The 21,998-nt window shown below is 40.4% G+C and overlaps 1 protein-coding gene across 3 annotated transcripts in view; it reads left to right on the forward strand.

Moving 5' to 3' along the window:
• The window catches only part of VPS13A (vacuolar protein sorting 13 homolog A), a 146,903-nt gene that overhangs the window by 76,613 nt on the left and 48,292 nt on the right, over positions 1-21,998 (forward strand). For 2 of the 3 annotated variants that reach the window (XM_083403280.1, XM_083403282.1), the window contains exons 32-44: positions 229-396; positions 2,184-2,491; positions 7,001-7,148; positions 8,437-8,587; positions 11,195-11,322; positions 12,306-12,478; positions 13,154-13,377; positions 15,661-15,893; positions 16,960-17,052; positions 17,772-18,128; positions 19,750-19,851; positions 21,097-21,255; positions 21,533-21,794. In XM_083403280.1, coding sequence (XP_083259406.1) covers positions 229-396; positions 2,184-2,491; positions 7,001-7,148; positions 8,437-8,587; positions 11,195-11,322; positions 12,306-12,478; positions 13,154-13,377; positions 15,661-15,893; positions 16,960-17,052; positions 17,772-18,128; positions 19,750-19,851; positions 21,097-21,255; positions 21,533-21,794 — 2,506 coding nt within the window. The remainder of the gene's footprint in view (positions 1-228; positions 397-2,183; positions 2,492-7,000; positions 7,149-8,436; positions 8,588-11,194; positions 11,323-12,305; positions 12,479-13,153; positions 13,378-15,660; positions 15,894-16,959; positions 17,053-17,771; positions 18,129-19,749; positions 19,852-21,096; positions 21,256-21,532; positions 21,795-21,998) is intronic. The other variant, XM_083403281.1, reaches the window with a different exon arrangement.

The raw sequence follows: 21,998 nt of genomic DNA on the forward strand, positions 1-21,998 counted from the left end.
GTTGGTGAGAGGTGTCATAGGTGACTGCAGGGAAAGGGAACTGGCAGATGTTGTCTCTTCCACCAACACTTCCAATGAAGGACACCTGTGTTTTATCCAAGCCCCTTGTGTGAACAGAAAGACTCCTTATAAATGTAAGAACACCTTTGGATGCAGCCCATTACCTTTATTTTGCGCACACCTTGTAAATATTATACTCTTAACATTGAACACTTTTTCTGTTCCAAGGCTCTGTATATTACAGGCAAAGAGGTCTTCAGTTTCAAAATGGTGACGTACATGTATCCTGCAGGTGGCATTTCGTATACGGATATGGAAGCTGTTGACAGCCAGGTTTACTTAACTGTTGGATGCATTCAGATTGTTTTTGTCAACAAATTTGTCTCTGCTATTTTGGTAAGCTTTCTTTTTGTTTTAGAAAATACAATAAGGTGAAGAGATTGTTTTACTTAACTTATAGTGGGAGCAATGGTGTAGTGGAAGAGTAGTGCACCTCTGGGACTTATTTTCAAAGTAGGTGCAATGATGCCATTAGTTGGAGTGGTAGAGTGACTGACTCTCTTGCTCTGGCAAAGAGTGACTGACTCTCTAGAAACTTTTGTTTCTAGATTATTGGCATAAATGAAGTGAGGGAATGGGTCCAGTTTCCTAATCTATGACTGTCAGCTGATCCTTATAAATTGGGTATTAAGCTATGTATGGCTGCTAATTCGTGTACACAAGTTTGTATACATACGTGCATTTTTGTACTGTCATTGGGGTGTGTGGCTATGCAGAGAACATGGCTGTGTGACGGTCACGATGAGCTGTACCTTAAAATTTATCACTACACCACTGATTGGGAGATCCATTTCTGTTTCTCCTAGCCCATTTAATTGAAATTGACTATGAAACCGCAGGATCTGGACAGGGATAGTCTAACTTTTGTCATGTATGCTCTGGTAAACTCTAGGTTAGATTAGTCCATGGGTAGGCAAATTAAGGCCCGGGGGCCGGATCCAGCCCAATCGCCTTCTAAATCCGGCCCGCGGATAGTCCGGATAGCGTGTTTTTACATGAGTAGAATGTGCCCTTTTATTTAAAATGCGTCTCTGGGTTATTTGTGGGGCATAGGAATTCGTTCTCCACCCTGCCTTCAAAATATAGTCCGGCCCCCCACAAGGTCTGAGGGACAGTGGACTGGCCCACTGCTGAAAAAGTTTGCTGACCCCTGTTAGTCCAACACATTATATGTAGGACTGCCTTTGAAGACAGTTCAGAAACTGGTGCAGAATTTGACTGCCAGGTATTTCAGCAGGCCAAGATGGTTTGAGCATATTACACTGATCCTGGTCTGATTGCACTGGCTGCCAAAGAAATAGATCCGAACGCAATTCAAAGTGCTGGTTTTGACCTATAAAATGTTTTTGCTTGGCACCTAAAGATATGTAATGAAGGCACCAGGCAAAAGCGTTTCTCTATAACTAGGCCTTTAGCTGATCAACATTCTAAAGCCTTTAAAATGTCCTTGTTGGAGGGGCGTTATTGGTCTATTTTTGTTTCTGTTTTATTCTGTATTATGTCTTTTCATTTTGTTTTTGTTGTTTTCGTATGAAGAGCACTATACAAAGTTTATAATAAATAATATTCACTAACTCATGTTGTATCCCAGTACTAGTTAAGGAATTATTCAAACTAGAGTTGGATTTTCAAATTTACGCTTGATGTTTATATTCATTTTAGCCACATTGATGTCTAGCAAAACCTTGGGGATTAAAATTAAGTATGTCAATATCAGTGAAAATATGCTTTCCTAGTTGTTGTGCAATGCTTAGATAATTCTTTGTTTAAAAAGAGGTATAATTTTGTTATAACTTAATCCAAATGAGTCTATGGTGATAGAAAACTAAAATTGGAAGTCAGCCTCTGAGACAAACATGATATTTCAATACCTTGTATAATGTTGCCACATGGTTATACCTTTTTTCCTTTTTATGTTTTGTTAATTTGTCTGTGTACCAAGGAACTATATCATGCATTTTATTTTTTTTCTCCTACTCTAAACATGTTTATTGCTCAACTGTGTGGAAGATGGAAAGACAACACAGATAATTTGTAATGCATAATGAGCAAACTGATACATAAGTGATGTATTCTTGTGACTGTTATCCTCATCTGTTGCTGATTTCCTGTCCCCTTTCTAGGCTTTTGTAAACAATTTTCAGACAGCAAAGGAAGCAATTACTGAAGCCACTGTCCAAGCTGCTGAGAAAGCAGCTACTGGTGTAAAGGAATTGGCTCAACAAAGTTCCAGAATGGCGCTGGACATTAATATTAAAGCACCCGTTGTCATAATCCCACAGTCGGCAATATCTACTGATGTTATAGTTGCTGATTTTGGGTTGATCACCATAAAGAATGAATTCCTTCTCATTAAAACGTCGCTACGATATAGTGTCCCACCTATTCTTGATTGTATACATGTGAAACTGAGTGACCTAAAGTTGTACAGGTAATATATAAAGATGATTTTCTAATGAATTCTTCTAAATTAAGTTCAAAAGTAACAAAACTGAAGAAAATGTACTAAGTAAACACTATGTTCTACTTACAAACCAAAGTTTTAATTTTGCTAACTAATATTCTTAAAGAGAGAAGATTCTTCCATTAGATGGAACTACTGAGGTCATCTGGAGGTTTAGGATGAGGTGTCATCAGTGTGCAGTGACACTGAATTCTTTTCCTTTTTATCTAATTTATATGAGGCAGCAGTACTAAATTAGTGCTTGGATGTGGTGTAGTTGACTGGATGGGGGTCAATAAACTCAGTTTCAATGCAGACACTGTGAAGGTACTGTTAGTAGTGAAAGTAAACCAAAGTGCACTACCAAGTGTGTAAGTTGCATTACTGAGAAAAGTGTGAAACCTTTGTTTCATTCATACACTGAAAAGAGAAGCACCAGGGTGCTAGATTTAATCTACAGTGATGTGTGTGGTCCACTCCAGTGACATAGCATGCGGGGTGAGGCTAGGGGGCTGTGGCCCCAGGCTTTTTTTGAGGAGGTGCAGTGAAGCACCCCCACAACAGGCTCCCTCTTCAAGGCAGGAGCTGTGGGGAGGGAAGTTCCACCCTGGCATTCGAGGCCTGGATCCAGCTTCCTTGCACGGTGGCCCAGCACTGCCAGCTGGCTGCAGCTCCACTCCTGAGTCAGGCCTAACTCAGGGGTGGACGTGGAGGAGAGGCAGAGGCAGCAACACCCCTCTCTTCCACTGGGCTCTGGCATGCAAGTGCACCTCCCACGCTACGTTCTAAGGTTGGGATTAGATAGTCCAACCCCAGCCATGCAGGGCTGCAAGGACGCCATGTGTACGCCCAGATGGGTGGCAGGAGCGGGAGGCCCCATTAGCTAAAGTGGTGCTTCTGGTTAACAGTTCCAGGTTAAGAACGGACCTCCGGAATGAATTAAGTACGTAACCAGAGGTACCACTGTACTATGTATACATCTAGGCTATGTAGGTTAGATTGCTGCAGTGTGCTTTATAAAAAGTTACCCTTGAAGAATGCTTGGAAACTTAAGCCAGGTTGCTGATTGGAATTCTACCCTTTTAACTCCAGTTTTGGCAAAATCACTGGTTTTCAGTTCATTTCTGAGTCCAATTTAAAGTGCTGGTTTTGACCTGTAAATCTTAATATGGCTTAAGAGCTTGATACTCAATGGAACACCTCTCTGGAGATAAACCTACCCAGATTTTAGGTTCACTATCTGAGACACTTTTCTGGGTACCCCTTGACAGAACTTTGGAGGGTAGATACATGGGAGAGAGCCTTTTTTGTTGTGGCCTTTAGTCTATGGCATGCTCTCCTCAGTGACACTCACTTCATGTAATGTCAGAGCAGATAGAAGGAAGAAGATTAGATAAACAATGAAGTGGGAAAGAATGGCAAATGGGACTTCTTTATTCTTTTCTTTTATTTTTTTTTTAAAATGAAGCTGGAATGGCAAAACAATCCAATAACACTTTCACTGATAATAGCAATTAGTGAGAAAAAATGCTGGGGAAAAACTGACGGAACACACAGAAGATTAAAAGTTACAGAAGCCTCAAAGAATAAAGCAAGCAAGCACAGGCAAAGGCTGTTACCACACCAACATTTGTTAAACAAACACATATACAGTTATGTAAGGTAAAGGACCCCTGGACAGTTAAGTCCAGTCAAAGGAGACTATGGGGTGCAGTGCTCATCTTACTTCAGGCCAAGGGAGCCAGCGTTTGTCCACAGACAGATTTCAAGGTCACGTGGCCAGCATGACTAAACCGCTCCCTGTGCAACAGAACACTGTGACGAGTGCCAGAGTGCACGGAAATGCTGTTTATCTTCCTGTCACAGTGGTACCTATTTATCTGCTTGCACTGGTGTGCTTTTAAACCGCTAAGTTGGTAGAAACGGGGACAGAACAACGGGAGCTCACCCCGCTGTGCGGATACGAACCGCTGACCTTCTGATCAGCAAGCCCAAGAGACTCAGTGGTTTAGACCACAGCACCACCCGCATCCCCTTTACCTTTACCACAGCTATGTACAAGCCCCAGAAGACAAGAAAAAGGCACCCTCTAAGGTCCACTCCAAGCAAAGACAGGAACAGAAGGAAATTATAGTCAGTGAGGACAAAACAGCTTCAGATTTAACAGATCAGGTTCAGTATTAGAATAATAATCTAAAACAGCAGGTTGTTCATCTGATAATTGGCAGGCACTAAAGCAGGGGTAGGCAACCTAAGGCCCGGGGGCAGGATCCGTCCCAATTACCTTCTAAATCTGGCCCATGGATGGTCTGGGAATCAGAGTGTTTTTACATGAGTAGAATGTGTTTTTTTATTTAAAATGTATCTCTGGGTTAGTTGTGGGGCATTGGAAATTGTTCATTTTTTCCCTTCAAAATATAGTCCGACCCCCACAAGGTCTGAGGGACAATGGACCGGCCCACGGCTGAAAAAGGTTGCTGACCCCTGCACTAAAGTAACATAATCACAAGCACTTGGCAAACCTTCCTGCAGAAAGCTTTCCACAGCTGGGTGACAACTGAGATGGTCCTTTCTTCAGTAACTCCACCTACTGCATTTTGGATGGTGGGATAACCTGGAGGACGCCTTTGATGAAGATCTTAGTTCAAAGCTGTGATGGGCTCTCAGTGTCAAAAGAACTTCAGATAGGGCCTGGGAAACTATTATTAGTACCTAACAAAAATAGGATGTGACCCTACCAGCCTTGCTAGCCAAAGGGAAATAGTATGGTTGGTATCTACCTGAAGGGTAACTTTTCTTTGACTTAGCAGGGCTGGTAGGGTTGCACCATAATTTAGTTGACTCTGGAATGAAACCTGTCCAGATAGGGCTGTAGCTGGGCCACCAGTGGAAGCTGGTGTGCTCCACATCATGAGGCAGTCTGCCTCAGATGACAGTAATTTATTCAGGAAAACTTCAAAGTGGTACCTCAAAGTGCACCTGATGCTTCAAAGAACAGGCTTAACTCATCCAGTTAGAGGTACTACTCTTTAAATACTATCTCAGTTTTTTCTTTATTGAAGCCTATACAGTGGTACCTTGGGTTACATACATTTCAGGTTACATAGGCTTCAGGTTACAGAGTCCGCTAACCCAGAAATATTACCTCGGGTTAAGAACTTTGCTTCAGGATGAGAACAGAAATTGTGCTCCAGCGGCGTGGCAGCAGCGGGAGGCCCCATTAGCTAAAGTGGTGCTTCAGGTTAAGAACAGTTTCAGGTTAAGTACGGACCTCTGGAACGAATTAAGTACTTAACCTGAGGTACCACTGTATACTGTTTATAAAATAATATATACTCCATGAAGCAAGTACATAAGTTAATAATAATAAATAATAAGAATAAAATAATAAGAATTAATAAAAACTTCAGTTTATTACAAGAATCAGGCACACTGGATCAGCACGTCCATCTCACTTGCAGAAGATTCAAAGGAGAAATAGATCAGTGCATCATCAAGATGCTAATGGCAGCACACTCCAAAGCTCCAGATGACTCCATTCAGTGGTTTCATGTACTTGTAAATTTAGTACTGAAAACCACTCTGTGTTTCTGTTTGAAAGATGGGATAGAATTTACAATAATAAATCAAATCAATAAAAAATATATCCACTCCAAATGAATATCAAGCATTGTCCTACACAGAGTATATTGTTGGATGTTTAAAGGTACCCCTGCCCATACGGGCCAGTCTTGCCAGACTCTAGGGTTGTGCGGCCATCTCACTCAAAGAGGCCAAGGGCCAGCGCTGTCCGAAGACACTTCCGGGTCACGTGGCCAGCGTGACATCGCTGCTCTGGCGAGCCAGAGCCGCACACGGAAACGCCGTTCAACTTCCCGCTAGTAAGCGGTCCCTATTTATCTACTTGCACCCGGGAGTGCTTTCGAACTGCTAGGTTGGCAGGCGCTGGGACCGAGCAACGGGAGCGCACCCCACCGCGGGGATTCGAACCGCCGACCTTTCGATCAGCAAGCCCTAGGCGCTGAGGCTTTTACCCACAGCGCCACCCGCTGTGGGTACACAGGTACAAAACACTTAATGAAGTATTTCATCAAAGCTGCAATCCTGAGCCCATTTGCAGATATTGCAGTCCTAAATTTTTATATTTATATTTATATTCCACCTTTTCCCCGACAGGCACAAGGCAGTTTACAGCTAAAATGGAAACTGTCTGAGAACAGGAAAAAAATAATAATTAAAAAACAATTAAACTTGAATGCAGCCTAGTGATGACGCTGATGCTGATGATGATTATACCATCCTTCATTCAAAGATCACAGGGTGGTTCACAAAATGAAAATACAAAATGAAAACACAAAATCCAAAATAAAGCAAAACAAACCAATAACCCCTTCCCCCCAGACACATTTAAATGGCCATAGAATGTCAATCAGCCAAACACCTGGTTGAAGAAAAACCTTAATTGGATTGTGACTATTTTTTCATTTTTATTTACAGATCAAGTTGTATAAGTGGTTTATTGCAAAATGAAATACAGCTGCTGCAACCATTAAATCTTGAAGTTAGTGTTGAACGCAATTTAGCCGCTCTCTGGTATCATGAAATTCCTGACATTAAAATATTTGGACGTCTCAAGCCAATGAATGTAAGTTCTTAGTTGCAAAGATGTATATTCTTGCAACTATTGTCAATATGAATAGGAATTAAATGCAGGTTTGACCCCTGTCATTTCATATATCCCAATATTTCTTGTATCTTGTGATTTAGCAGCATATATATTGTTTGTGATTTGCTGCAGATGTTACTTTCTGTGAATGTAAGGAGTCTCTTCCATCTGTTTATAGAACAGAACATTTGAATACAACTCAAAGGTCATCAAGATTTGTTAATTGCTTAATGAACATTGTTGTTTTGTCATCCAGGCATTTGTGGTAGATTGAGGTGTATTGGATTGTATTTTTCTTGTTCCTTTTTTTTTTTTTTTACATGGAATTCATGTTTGCTATATATGTTTTAATGTCCCCCCAGGAGCTTTGGGTGAAGGGTGGATTATAAATATAGTAAATAAACAAGGTTTCCATATATGGTACAAATTAAATAAGCAAAAATATTAGGTCTTCCAGACCACTTCTGTATATAGTGCAAAATAAATAATTAGTGCATGTTTCAGTGTTTGCTTATTCTTGGTCCCAGATTCTACAAGGAGAGATTGGAAGTGGGAAGTGTGCTTCATATTTGTATTCTTTCCTCCCTTAATCCTTTTATTGCAGGGGAAATGAGCCATAGAGATAAAATATTCAAATCAATACTCCGTTTCAGTTTTATCCATGGACAGGGAAGGGAGTACATGAGCCCAAGATCTGCTCCTGGTGCCGCTGCCCCACCCCTTCGCTTTTGAGGGCAAAGTATAGTTTGAACAGTCCAAGAAATAAGGAGAGGCAGAGCCTCAATTTCAATTTTCTATTATTTTGAAATTTGCTATGTATTCAATAAATATTTTCTCCGCACAAGCATTTGAAAGTAAACATGGAATAAATTTTGATTCCCCCCCCCCCCATACACTCCAATGCAGTAGCAATGCATGAAGTGGTGGCGGAGGTGCATTTGCCAGGGCAGGATGGGGCAGGATGGTGATGTTGGAACCCTCGGTTGGTGGCAACGCGCACCTGGCAGCTGCAGGGTGCTGCCAGCCCAGTGGTCCCTACCCTGCTCTATCCTTGCTCCTGCAAATGCAGCACTACTGATGCTGTTCTGCCCTCCTTGTCTGCAGCTGGTGCTCCTATACATGTTGTTGCTATTATTATTATTAAACTTAAGATGAATTTATAATCCTTATTACATGGAAAAACTTTTTGATTCTAGAGGACCTGTAACATTTAATACAGTTATATATACTCAGCCTGCAATTAAGAGTAATCAACTTCTTTTCAAAGCTGATTCTGAGTCAGGATGATATAACAACTATCTTGAGAACTATGAATGAAAATATAGGGGATAGCTCTGGCCCTCCACCTCCTGTACCAGAAAAAAAAGATGTACTAAGCATCCATAGTGGAACAGCAAGTGTTTCCCAGCATTCTGGAGGTATGTGTTTTAAAGCTTAAGCTACAGTTCAATTATCTCTTTCCAATAGAAGAAGTTATTAATTTAATTTAATAGTTACATGAACTATAAATTTTTGTTTTGAGTGAATTTAAATGAATATCTTACATAAAACTCACTTGCAACATTGGGTCTTGATCTACATAGTTTTACTATTTAATTCATAGACAAAATTCTGTAAATGGGTTGGTGAGCAGTATCATCTACAGTTGGTACGTCATGGAGAGTTACACCACTTTTGCTATATTTTGACAGACCCGTATTATATTTCATATATAGAAGCCTGCTCGTATTAATCTTGGACAGTTTCTTTTGAAATCCATTGTTTACTTCCCTTTTAATGATTCAAACATTCTTTCTCACATGCTGACACACTGGGCACAGGTGTGTTTACCTCTCTCTATTGCTCAAAGGCAAGAACATACTCTCATCTCAGGAACTTCTAACTAGTCCATTCCAGGAAGCCACCTCAATTACGTTACTGAGTTATTGTGCAAAGCAGTAGCTTAGTTATTTTGCCATCATTTCTGATTTTGCTTGTGTTATTTTTCTGTTAGTTGTGTGTGTTCAGGACAGGTGATTTGTTTTGTGTGGCTTGTGCATGTTTGCCTCCTTTTGTGGGAAGGGATTCCTCCCCTTCCTGGAGTCATCACTTCAGTTTAGTCTGTGATTGTTTCCTCTTGCTAATACTTGCTGGTTGATAGCTTAATTAATTTTCCTGCTGTAATTTCTTCTGTTGATTTCCCTAGAGTAATTTCTTCTTGAAATGATTTATTTCCTGTAATTGATTTAATAAGATTGATTTTCCATAAATGATTGAATTTAATAATTAATTCAAGCTTGGTTTTGTGCTTTGACTGAAGGTAAGGCAGATGTTGGGTTATGGTGGGCCCATGAGGCAGTGGTCTTAGCCATAAGGGCATCTTGTGCTGCTTCTGCCTTTGTTCGTTCAACACTTATGCCTTGATGATGTCCTAGATCAGGAGTGAGGAGCCTCCATCTTAGCGCACCAGGGATTCCAGTTCGGCTTGCACACCCAACTATCTATCAACTGACATCACTGGTGATGTCAACTGATGGGCAGGAGGACAGGGTTTAATCCTGCATTGGCTATGTGTCCTGCTCCCAGCAGAGAACAGGATTACACAGCCAAGGCATCCGGATTTAATGCCCACTAACCAGCAGATGAGTTGAAGTTAATGTGCTTTTTAAAAGCACAGTTCATATGCTTTTTGACAAGCAGGCAAGTGGAAGCAGCAGGGTGGTGGGAAGAGTCTCCCCACCCTCCCCTCCCCTGCTGCTCACTTGCTTGCAGGAGAAGCAGTGCTTCCACTTGGAACCACGGAAGCTGCCTTAAAGCCCTTCTCAAAACAGCTGTTTGAAGTACCCACACCCTTATAGCTATACTTCACAAAAAAGTATGCAGATTGGTGGGCATCATCACTTGCTAACCTTTTTACTCCTATAGACCAATATGGAATTATTCCAAAATTTTCATTCTGATTCCTTGCCATGGATGCTCCTTCTCTATCAGTTCCTCTGTACATGGTTTAAGTTTTGGTTCCTCATGGCAGTGGCATCTGCAAAGGAGTATGTCTGAGTTGAATGCTCTGTTTGTGGCAAAACACCTGCACACCTTTCTCAAACCTGAGTAGTGCTGAGGATGTACCTTCCTTCGTCCGAAAGATCAGTTCTTCTTTCCATCACCAAGAGGAGCTCATCCTTCCTATCTTTTGCCCTTCCTCTATCCACCACATCAATGTCATGGAATCCTTTTAAAAATCTACGTTTTCCAGACTTGTCCCTTCAGTCAAACTAAATCATTTGTGACCTTTTTACCATTGAATTACAATAAAGCAGTTGCAGCAGCTGTGGCCTTTCCCATTCACTCTCTTCTTTATTAGGTTTGTAGGGCTATTGCATGGATTAAACCTAGTATGTTTACTCACCATTATAAAATGTTTTTGTGTACATCTGATGAAGTGGCATTTGGGAAGCAAATACTGCAGAATGTTCTTCCTCTTAGATAACCCTCCCTATTGGTTCTGGTCAGCTTTGGAGCATCCCTGCTGGGTCCAGTATGCCAGGGTCTCTTGGGGTTATCTGAAGGGTGTGTCTCCAGTCTGTTATCCTAGACCCAGGGCCACATACTAGATGTGCCTAAGCTTTCTGCCATGTTCACATGTTTTGCTTGTGGGTGGGTGCTGTGTATTTCTTATTTATGTAGCTTGGCAAAACACGCTTCCAGAAATGGGCTGCTTAAAAGTTCCTTCAAGATTGGGGGGGACTAAATCCACCTGAGTCCAGTATGGGCTGGACCTGTTGTGTGTAAGGAAAACAACCTTAAGAACCCTGTAGCCTATACAAAATCAGTTAACTGAATAACCATGTGTTAAGCAGAGTGTTTCATAACTGTCAGTCTGGCAAACTTATTGCTCTGGTGATGGTCATTGATGGCAAAATTGTTTTATTTACATTCATCTAGTTACATTTATTCTCTTTGAAAATGCAGTGCATTAGAGACTATAACTTTTTCTTTTTTCTTATTATGGTAATTATAATTGTGTCTTATGTTCCTAATGTTTTTAGCTGGAGTAAGAATAGTGACATCTGCTGTTGTAGAAGCACGTTCCTCAGTTAAGACTAAAATAATGCTGAAACTGGACTTCCAGATTGATTCCCTGACTCTAGTTTTGTACAGTCCAAATTCCAACCAGGTAAAGAAAACATAATTTTCTATAAAATAAACTTGGTGGGTTGGATTTTCTGCAACTGGCTAGAGATATGGGAGGAAACAACTACACCTTCAAACCTGGAAAATAATATTTTATAGGTTTGTACTAAAATGGAATGTAGTGCTGCCAATTGAGCAGAAATAAAATTTGGGGTTACTGGAAATACTTTGCATGAAATGAGTAGTTCAGTTCTTTTGGCCTGAATCTCGATTGGAAGAGGACCAAATGGTCCACATCCTCCAGGAATGCCTGGAGTTGTTAAGCGTCCACCCACTCAATCACTTTGCTCAGGAATGGTTTAATAACCACTTATTTAAGGGGGCCCAGGAAGACTCCCTTGCAGAGGGAAGCATTCACCACCCCATGGTGCCCATTGCTCAGTCCTGCCTGGCTTGCTTTTATGAGCCGGGATGAGCAAGGATCAAGGAGACAGGTGGTGCCTTGGCGCTTGCCCTTGGTCAACATTACAGCTCTCTTGTTAATACACCAGAATACAAGCTAAATGGTCACTGTGGAGGGAATGGCAGCAGGTAGGATAGCAGAGTGAGCAGGGGCACGGTCCCAGTAAAAATAAAAGTGAGTATTGAAGTCTTTTAAAACTAGCAAGTTTTTTTATATTGTGACAAAAGCAAGCATATCCCAATAGGGAACTTTTCATTAGGGTTTTCTTCATAAGTCCTGGCCATTAATGTTTATTTTCAAATGGAGCCTTTGTGTGTATCCGTTGTATGAACAAGAAGCCATGGGTATACTTTGGTGCAACCACATATATGTTATGCAAATCACTTGCATAAAAGTTTGTGAAACAGCACTACTAAGTAAACTCCTTCTGGTTGCAATTCTTTCAGTCCAACATTATATGATTTACTAATTAAGTTTTGATCTGATTGCAGTAACAGAATTTGTATTTTTGCAGAAACATTTTCTTTAATCCATGCATTAAACTATCCATTTTCTTTTCAAAGCAGCCTACAAATCAGGGGGAACGAGATGGTCATTTGAAACTTGCAGAATTTAAACTGTTGTTAATATCAGCTGCTGTCAAAATGTTGTCAGATGGGTCAATGAATGCCTCAGTCAAATTAACAAACTGCACTTTAGATGATAAACGACAGACAGTCCAGAACGCTACACCAAGGTTGGTTTTTCCTCAATTTTATTTTATTAAATCAAAAGAAAAACATATAAAAGAATACTAAATTCTGGTTTATGACACTATAGCGATAGTACATAAAATAAATATCCACTTTCATATTGTTAGCGTATAGAGTTTGTATGTAGCAACTGAAATTAACTTTAGTTAATTGAAGTTTTGCTTGGAGCACATCTTTGGCTGAAAGGTATTTTGACTGAGACTTGGTATAAAATAAGAAAGCTTATGTTTATTAAAGGAAGTACATTCTTGATAGGGAAGGAGTTCTGTACTATTTAGTTGAAGCTAGCTATCTACTAAAGAAACAAAAGAAGCCATGCTTGCCCCTTTGTTCTCAGAAAATAAATTCCTTTCACCTCTAGGTTCAGAGAATGAATTTGAGGAGGAGCAGGAAGTTGTAACCTGGATGCAACCTAAGATTTATCCATCTAAACATCAGAGAGAGAAGTCAGCATAGCAGTAAACTTACAGGGATAGTCTGGGAATCTGGAGATCCCCTACTCTATGTATCTTAACCCATGCAAACCCCTCTCAGAAACTGAGTTGAATGCAAACTTCTAGCACTTATTAGTACCAAAGTTTTTATTGTCATTAAGAACACTAGTGGGCAATGTAATCCTTTTCTAATTATAGTATTTGCTCTACTAACTTGTCTTTCAGAATGGTAGAAATGAAGCGTGAATCCGAAAAGAAAGTCATGATGGATATATCTTATAAGCAGGCGAGAGATGGCAACACTGTCCTTGACACAGTTGTTAATGAGACATATGTTTGTGCTAGCATAGAATTTCTTCTTACTGTTGCGGATGTATTTCTAAATGCTACTGCTGAAAGTGCCGCTGCGCAGAAAAACTTCAAGCAAACTTTGGCTGTGAAGGAACAAGGTAAGTGATCAGTACCAGGAGGACACTGCGGGTGCAGACTGAAAACCTAGTTAATTATAAGTATTTCTGTACTGCCCTATCGTAAATATCAGGGTGGTGTACAACAGTAAAACATAAAACACTACTAAAAACAAAACGCATAATCATTAAAGTGACAAGCTGATCAATTTAAACATCTGCAAAGGCCTGTTAGCAATGCTATTTTTCTAGAAAAAGAGGTGCTGGAACTCATAATGAATGCCTCCCTCGTTCCCTTAGCATGGCAATGGAGCCTACCTGAGAGGAGCCAGAACTGAGTTCTAGTGAGTTAGCCCTGTCTGTTAGCATGACAAGGTCTTCAAGGGACACCTGAAAGTCAAAAGCAAGGATGTCTGCCAAATCTCTGCTGGAAGAGTATTCCACAACTGTAGATACGGGCTTAAATGTTACTTTTCTGTCTTTCCTAATAGAATCGCCGTCTATCTGAATTTCTCCCTTTGGTTATAACTTGGTATATGTTAAACTCGCCACATGACACCCCAACACTTTTCATGTATTTCTACTTTTACATTTTATCTATCTTGGAGGAAAACCTAAGTCTTTATTTTTAAAGTACCACAAGGCTTATGTATGATAAAAATAATATGAGATACAAGATATACATCTTAATAGTGAGAACGATCTTAAACATAGGAGGAACCTTTTGACGGTAAGAGTTGTTCAGCCGTGAAACAGACTGCCTCAGAAAGTGGTGGACTCTCCTTCTTTGGAGGATTTTAATCAGAGGATGCATGGCCATCTGTCAGGGATTCCGTAGCTGTAATTTCTGCATTTCAGGAGGTTAGAATAAATGATCCTTTGGGTCTCTTCCAACTCTACAGTTCTATGATTCTATATTCAAAGCACTGGTCTTTTGCTGCTAAATTAAAGCTTTCTGTAACTCGCTTTTTATAGCTAAATTATGTGATAGTTAATTTAAATTGAATTGAATTTAGAGTGAGTTTCTGACTATATAGTCTAAGCACATCTTGTTTGGCAATTGACACCTGAAGCTGACCCATTCTTCTGTCCCATTAGCGTTCCTTTCTCTCTGTTCATGCGCTCCTTTTTCCCTCCCTGGATTCCAAACTTCTTTCCCTCTATGTAGTTTCAGAATAATTAGAAAAAAACAGTATTTTATTTTATAAAAACAAATCTGTTGTGGTGCTGTAGTTTATCCTGACAGTATGTCTTTGGAAAAAATGTTGTTTTCCTCCCAGCTGTCTGAGAACAAATTAGTAGGCTTTTGTAATCTCTGTGTGTATACAGCACATTAAATCAGGAAGGATGACTTTTACTTGCTTTCCAGAAAGCCAGTAAAGGCTAGTAGAATAGAATATCAGTGTATTGTGTATAGCCAGAGGCCTTTACAATGTACAGCAGAGGATAAGAACAAGGCTTTCCTCTGGAATCACACAACATGACCTGTAAAAGTTTACAGCATAAGGTTTTAAAATTAGGAAGCATTAGCATATCTAGAACAGAGCTTCTTAGCTGGCAGAGCAAATTTGGCTACCAGATGTATAATTTGAAGATCTTTTTCAGCTAAGAGTTCGACTGTCACTTCCTGGGGGGGTCGGCCTGAGAAGCAGTTAAGAATAGATGATTAAGAATTTTACCTGGGCATTGTATATAAGGAGCAAATCAGCAGGTAATGCATGATATCCTTGAACTGATTGCATCCATAAATGCATTCGCTTTCCATATAGGGAATTCCCAGGTATCTCCCCTACAAATATGCTGAGGGCATCTGTTGGAACCTTAGTTCAACAAACGTCCCACACAGCTGCAGGAAATTCAGTATCTCAAAGTAATGGGACCTTGAGAGGTTGATCTTGATTTGGGGGGTACCAAATAGAATAATGGGCAGCTATAATGGATGCTCTATCTTGATTGGCATCCTGGTTGAAGATCCAGGCACCAGAGGCGAAATGCTCCTGCAATGAGGGGGAGGGCAAACTCTGTAAGGGCTTCTTGAGGAGAATCCCTTGTGCAGCCTCCCCTGCTGGGCAGAGGGGGATCTTTCCAGATTTAATGGTAACTGATCACTCACTGTGACAACAGGCCATATAGTCTAGCATTTGTTTGTCCACTGGGGGAAACAGAATGCTGGACAAGATAGACCTTTGGTCTGATTCAGCAAGGCCGCTCTTAAAATATTAACATTGGAATCTATCATCATTTTTACTTAAAAGCAAAGACTAGGGATGGATTGATGGTTGTGAAGTAAAATTGGATTAATTGTACTAAACGTTGCATTTTTAGTTTCCGTACAACCGGTATCCACAATGGAAATAAATGTCGTCGTTAAAAATCCTGAGATTGTGTTTGTGGCCGATTTAACAAGAAGTGATGCTCCTGCACTGGTGGCTACAGCACAGTGTGAAGTCTCCATGAAATACGGCCCTGAAATGTATAAAATGACAGCTGCTGTTAAAGATATAAAGGTGAAAGCCTGCCCTTTTCTTCCAGAAATGAGAAAGGGCAGTATTACTACGGTAAGATTATAAGATAGCTAAGGCAGAAATGTGCAGTGCTGTGCAGATGTAAATTAAACCTGTGCTTATGGTATATAACAGGATGCAACATAAATGAGTCTCTTAATACTTACCTTCTATAGTGACCCATAGTTCAGTGGTCCTTATCTGACCTCCTATCACTGCAGTTGAGGAGGGGCGAGAATGTTGCAGTCCTGCTGCTGCGTTTGCACCTCACCACTCTGCCCTGAAGCTAGTGATAAGAGGTCGGGTAAACACCACCACCCCACTGACTGCTACTGGTCACTGTAAGGGCAATACCTGTACACTGTGACTTCTATGGAGATGTGCAACTTTATTTGATTACAATATAGGTAAGATTACACTTTATCATGCATACTGTGCAGTGCTGACGGGAATTGCACTTACTTCTTCTGAGTCTGCACCCACATCGCAGACCATGAGCTTGGTGCTGCGTGTTCAATTGTCAATCTAGCTCAAATTAACAGATAAATTACATGAAAAGGATAACAAAGACTTTAAAAGAGAATGGGAACCATTTACAACATATAGGAAGAAACACCATAAAGAATTAGACTTACTGGCAGGGTTTGAATAAACAAACACAATTGAACATAACAAAAAGTAAGATTATATTGGGAAAATTTGGGAAACAACACGCAGGGTGAGTAATATGGAAATAAAACAAAGTGGGACTATGAGGGAAGTCCAGGGCAGGAGGGAGCAAAATATGGAGAAATATTTGGAGAAATATTGTTAGAGGATGTATACATGGAAAAACCAATAAAAATATATTTTTAAAAAATTCTCAATCTAACTCAGAAGCCTCCTATGTAGCCCTAGAATTTGCTTGAATAGCACCATGTTGTGTGCTTGTATCTCCCTTCCTTCCAGGCAACTACCCATAGATAAGAAATTTGTCAAATGTTTTACAAGTTAGGATGCCTGCATTTGTTTCACAGACTGCTGTTTTGCATAGGAAATGTATATGATATTCACTGTGCATTTAGAAAGCATTTTTGACCGGCAAATTTATATTTTTCAATTTATTGTGATTTATATCCAGATATTACAGCCCTGTGACCTCTTCTTTGAGATGATACAGTCAGGTGGAGATCCTCAGAAAGCTGATCTGTCAATTAAATCCCTCACAATTAAGGTACATTTAAAATTGTGTCTGGATTCATTCCTGGTGGAAAATATGGTATTTTTTGCCTTTACAGACCATTTTATACATGTCCTTACACTTTTTTGTTTTTCAAGTTTTGAATCCATCATAAGACTAAGACGTCCCTTGGAAAACTGAACAAATAAGTTACTCAGAGGATAGTACAGTGGTGCCCCGCAAGACGAATGCCTCGCAAGACGGAAAACCCGCTAGACGAAAGGGTTTTCCGTTTTTCAATGCGCTTCGCAGGACGAATTTCTCTATGGGCTTGCTTCGCAAGACGAAAATGTCTTGCGATTCTTGAGGGTTTTTTTCGCTCCCCACCCCCTTTTTCTAAGGCGCTAAGCTGCTAATAGCCTTTTAGCAGCTAATCCGCTAATCCCCTAATCCCCTAAGCCTTTAATAGCCGCTAATAGCCGCTAAACCGCTAATAGCGCTAATCCGCTAAACCGCTAATAGGGTTGCTTCGCAAGACAAAAAAACCGCTAGACGAAGAGACTCGCAGAACGGATTCTTTTCGTCTTGCGAGGCACCACTGTATTACATTGTTTCAGTCTTTCCACTGCCAATTTCAAACATATAATCCTATTTGTATATCTATAATAATACTATATTTGTATTTCTTCTAATATGTAGTGATTTCTTGATTCACTAAGTCAAATTAGAAATACATAGCTCTTCATTTGAGAATAATCTTTGTTTAAACTTAGGTGACGCCAATTATCTTAAATACAGTAATAACCATTACATCAGCACTCTTCCCAACGAATGAGACTACAGAGAAAGACATTAGTCCAGTACCTCCAGATATTTGGGATCAGAAGAATATTAAAAATCTGAAAATGTGGTTTCTTGAAGAGTCAAGTGAAAATAAAGATCCTGATTCTGTAATTGAGTTGGTCCCCACAGGAGAGACGATGAAAATGAGAATTGAAACTGTTGTCATAACCCTTGAAGCTGGGGTTGGCCACAAAACAGTGCCAATGCTATTAGCAAAGTCATCATTTTCTGGAGAAGTTCGAAACTGGAGTAGTCTGATCAATCTCTCTTCACGTCTTGAATTAGAGGTGGGTAGAGTTTTGTTCTGTTACGGAAGAAAAAGGCAGACATTTAAAGCTGTTTTGTGAATTGTGTCTACTGTGCAGAAACTGTTAGAGACAGTATTTGCATGTTGGGTGTAATAGTTGCCTAGCTACTTTGGTAGTAAGAGTTCAGCTTTCCCCACAACATTTCAAATTTGGTAACCTTTTGGCACCAGATGGCTACTGAATAATCTATACCATTAAAGCACAGTATTTAGTAGTTCTGTCTTCAGATACCACATTGCAACGTATCCTCCTTGCCCAGAAAAAAATGGATTCAAGGTATCATGCAGTTGTATAGGTCATTATGATGCCTCAGTGCATTAGGGCAACATGGCATTAGAGTATCTTTCACATATTTCCTTGTCCCCTTGAAAACACATGGAGGGATCAAGCTGGGGTTATAACTTGAAATATAGTGTGGTGTTGTGAACGTGCCCAGCCACTTTCACAGGTAGGATTTAGTTGGGAACAGTGGCACCACCTTGCACTGAAGATTGAGGGCCCATTGTCACGTGTGCGAGGCACACTTGTGACTCACGCGGCACATGTGACATGTGCTTGTGACATTGCACAGTTGAGAGAAAGCCAGGCACTGTGGCGTACAGCAGAGTGCCCCGCCATATTGGGAGGGTGTGGGGTTTCCGCCCCTGAAAATGCCTATGTATGAATTTGTTTTATGTGTGAAGATCAGTGCATGCTAATCAACACACAGTCTTCACAGTAAGGCGCTATTCCGATGGCATGAGTATCACAATGACCTGTAGATTCTTATCTGCTGTATCCTTCATCCGCCTTCACAGCCGCTGTCACATAGCGCTTGTTATCTTCTGCCTGTTCTGCCATTGAAGACTTACTGGATCATTCTTTCTAGCTCCTCCCCTTTGACCTTACTGCAGTGGGTGACCCTACTGGGAGTATGAGACTCCCGATGGCTTCGCTCACAGGGATAATAGAAACGTGCAAGCCCATTCACCATGACAAGGTGGTGATCCCATGAGTGAGAGGCTGGGCGCAGCACCAAGCTGTGCGCCCAAGCACACCGCGGTCAGGAGAAGGATGATCACAGTGGCGCGTTCCAGAGCACCAGCACCCTACACATTGAGGGGGCCCAAAACAGCTCAGCCTCCATGAGTCGGTGCCCCTGGTTGGGAAGCTTCTGTAGGCGTGGCCAATGCTGAATGTCTTTTTAGAATTAACTTATTCTTAAGATATTTTAGTGCTTTGGGATATAATTAAAACCAAATGTGTTACTCTAAAGCAGAGCTTTCCAAACTGTGTTGGCTGCAGTGTGTGGGTGTGTCACACAAATGCTCCCAATTCTTCTCCTGGGGCTCGAAAGGGATTAGTTCAACTTCCGCTTTGCTATTAAAACTGAATTACTGTATCACGAAACGCTGTATGTCTAAAAAGTGTGTCATCAACATTAAAAATTTTGAAAGCCTTCTCTAAAGTTTTTCCTCCAGTTGGGCAAATTAATAATATAGGAATAGTGATGGTCATACAATAATAGTCCATTGAGTTTTTAATAATGTTTTTCATTTTCATTACGTGCTACAAATGGATATCACTCATTGTACAGATTAATTAAGTTTTGTATTTTTAGGTACATTATTACAATGAGATGTTTGGTGTTTGGGAACCATTGCTTGAACCACTGGAAGTTGAAAACACTGATGAATTCAGACCTTGGGTTCTAGAATTGAAGGTATACTTTTAGAAATACAAATTCATTTTGGTATAGGATAGATGTTTGAATAGATGTTCTTCTTTCTCCATTTTATATAATATTTCAAAATATTTCTTTATTTCCATTTATTACTCATTTCCAATATAACATATCAGAATGATTTAACAATAAAAACATAAATAAGTTCATATTTGTGATCCTGCAAACACATATACCGTATTTTTCGCTCTATAAGACGCACCAGACCACAAGACACACCTAATTTTTGGAGGAGGAAAACAAGAAAAAAAATATTCTGAATCTCAGAAGCCAGAACAGCAAGAGGGATCACTACGTAGTGAAAGCAGCAATCCCTCTTCCTGTTCTGGCTTCTGGGATAGCTGCGCAGCCTGCATTTGCTCCATAAGACGCACACACATTTCCCCTTAGTTTTTAGGAGGGAAAAAGTGAGCCTTCTAGAGCAAAAAATATGGTACTTAAAATTCTTCATAATATGAAAACAATAGTCTTGTACCTGTTGTCACTGGGTAGAAATATATCCTCACTTAAGAAGTAAAACATGGAAAGGCACGCCTGTCTTTGAAGCAGTTTTAAAGCTGCATCCATTACTATGTACTGAGGAACCTGACCGAGTTCTGTTTTAGGCTGGAAAGAGTTATGTTGAAAATTTGCTGCTTCAGTCTACTTCATGTCATTTACCAGGCTGCAATTCAGGAATTATGTATTTATCATGCTTTATTCTGTCCTTCCTCTTTCATGTAGCGTAGACACACTGCACATGCAGTAGGGGCCCTGCAATATTAGTTCTGCCTCTCCGCACATTGTCATACCTGTCAAGATTCTGAGCTTTTCTAGTAAATAAATTAATTGGAACTGAGGTTATGAGCCAGACTATTATGTAATGTATTTTTCACTTTTCTTTCACTATCTTTAGTCTTTAGGATTCACAGAAACTTGAAAAGTTATGTATGGACTTAATTTCAAACTCATAGCCATGGAGGAGAGAACAGCTTTTGCCTGCCCATATTTTCAGTGTGCACAACGGAGCCCTTAATGCCACTAGAGCGCGCGCGCACACACACCCACACACACACACCACCTCTGAGGCTCAGCAAAATCAGGTAGAGGGGCACCTTCATTGTATCCAACATACCAAGAGTCTGGATTGCTGTGCCCATATTGCAAATGTTCTAAATGGCATCATCAGCTTTCTACATCTAGTATTAATTTCTCCTCTCTTCCCCTCCCCTTTTTCTTTTAAAGATGAAGAAGAAAGCCAAGAAAACTTTAGTTGAATCAGTTGCTGAAGAAGAACAATACAAAGTCCCAGAGTACAAGACAGTAATAACTATTTTTTCTCAAGATCAGCTGAACATTACATTGTCCAAATGTGGTCTACTAATGTTGAGTAACCTCGGCACGGTAATAAGACTTTGATTTGCATCTGTAACCTAAATAAAGTAGTATGTTCAATTTACTGTGGTGGACAATGAAGGCACTGGATTGGATAATTCCCTCATCACGTGACGGAGGCAGGAGCACAGAATTGTGGGAGGCAGGCTCAATCTCCTCTGTCACGTGATGAGCGAGTTACCCCATCCAGTGTGTTCATCATCTATCTTACGAATCTGCTCTTCAGGTCGGTTTTTTTGTTTGTTTGTTAGTTAATTCATTATTTCACATCTCTTTTTTTGGCTAGGCATTTGCAGAAGCAGCTTCACAAACTTCAGAAATCTCCAAAAAAGACCAGGCCCCCTTTGTATTAATGAATTCCTTAGGAGTCCCCACCACTGTCTTGCCTAGTGACTCCTTCAATGTTCTTAATGTTGACTCAAAGGGGAATTCATTTCATCTTGAAGATGGGCAAAGTCTAAGTATGGAGTATGTCAGAACTAAAAGCGATCAAGACCAGTTTACAGCAATGACTACCCTAAGCAGCAGAGTATTCTACATCTGGCTCAGTAAGTAGGCATAGTATGTATTATTTGGTCTCTATAAGTAAATAAACTTTGCTTAGTGTTAGGTCAGCAGTGGAAATTCCAGTCCACAAACCTTATTAAGCCTGCCGGGCCTGTCTATTCATGCCTATAACCAGGGCCAAATTTAAAAGTAGAATTGGGAACACACTCTAAGTTCACTCCTGATTCTTCCCTTCCAGCCACTGG

This window comes from Podarcis tiliguerta, assembly GCF_965153285.1.
Source record: "Podarcis tiliguerta genome assembly, chromosome: 11".
Lineage (NCBI taxonomy): Eukaryota > Metazoa > Chordata > Lepidosauria > Squamata > Lacertidae > Podarcis > Podarcis tiliguerta.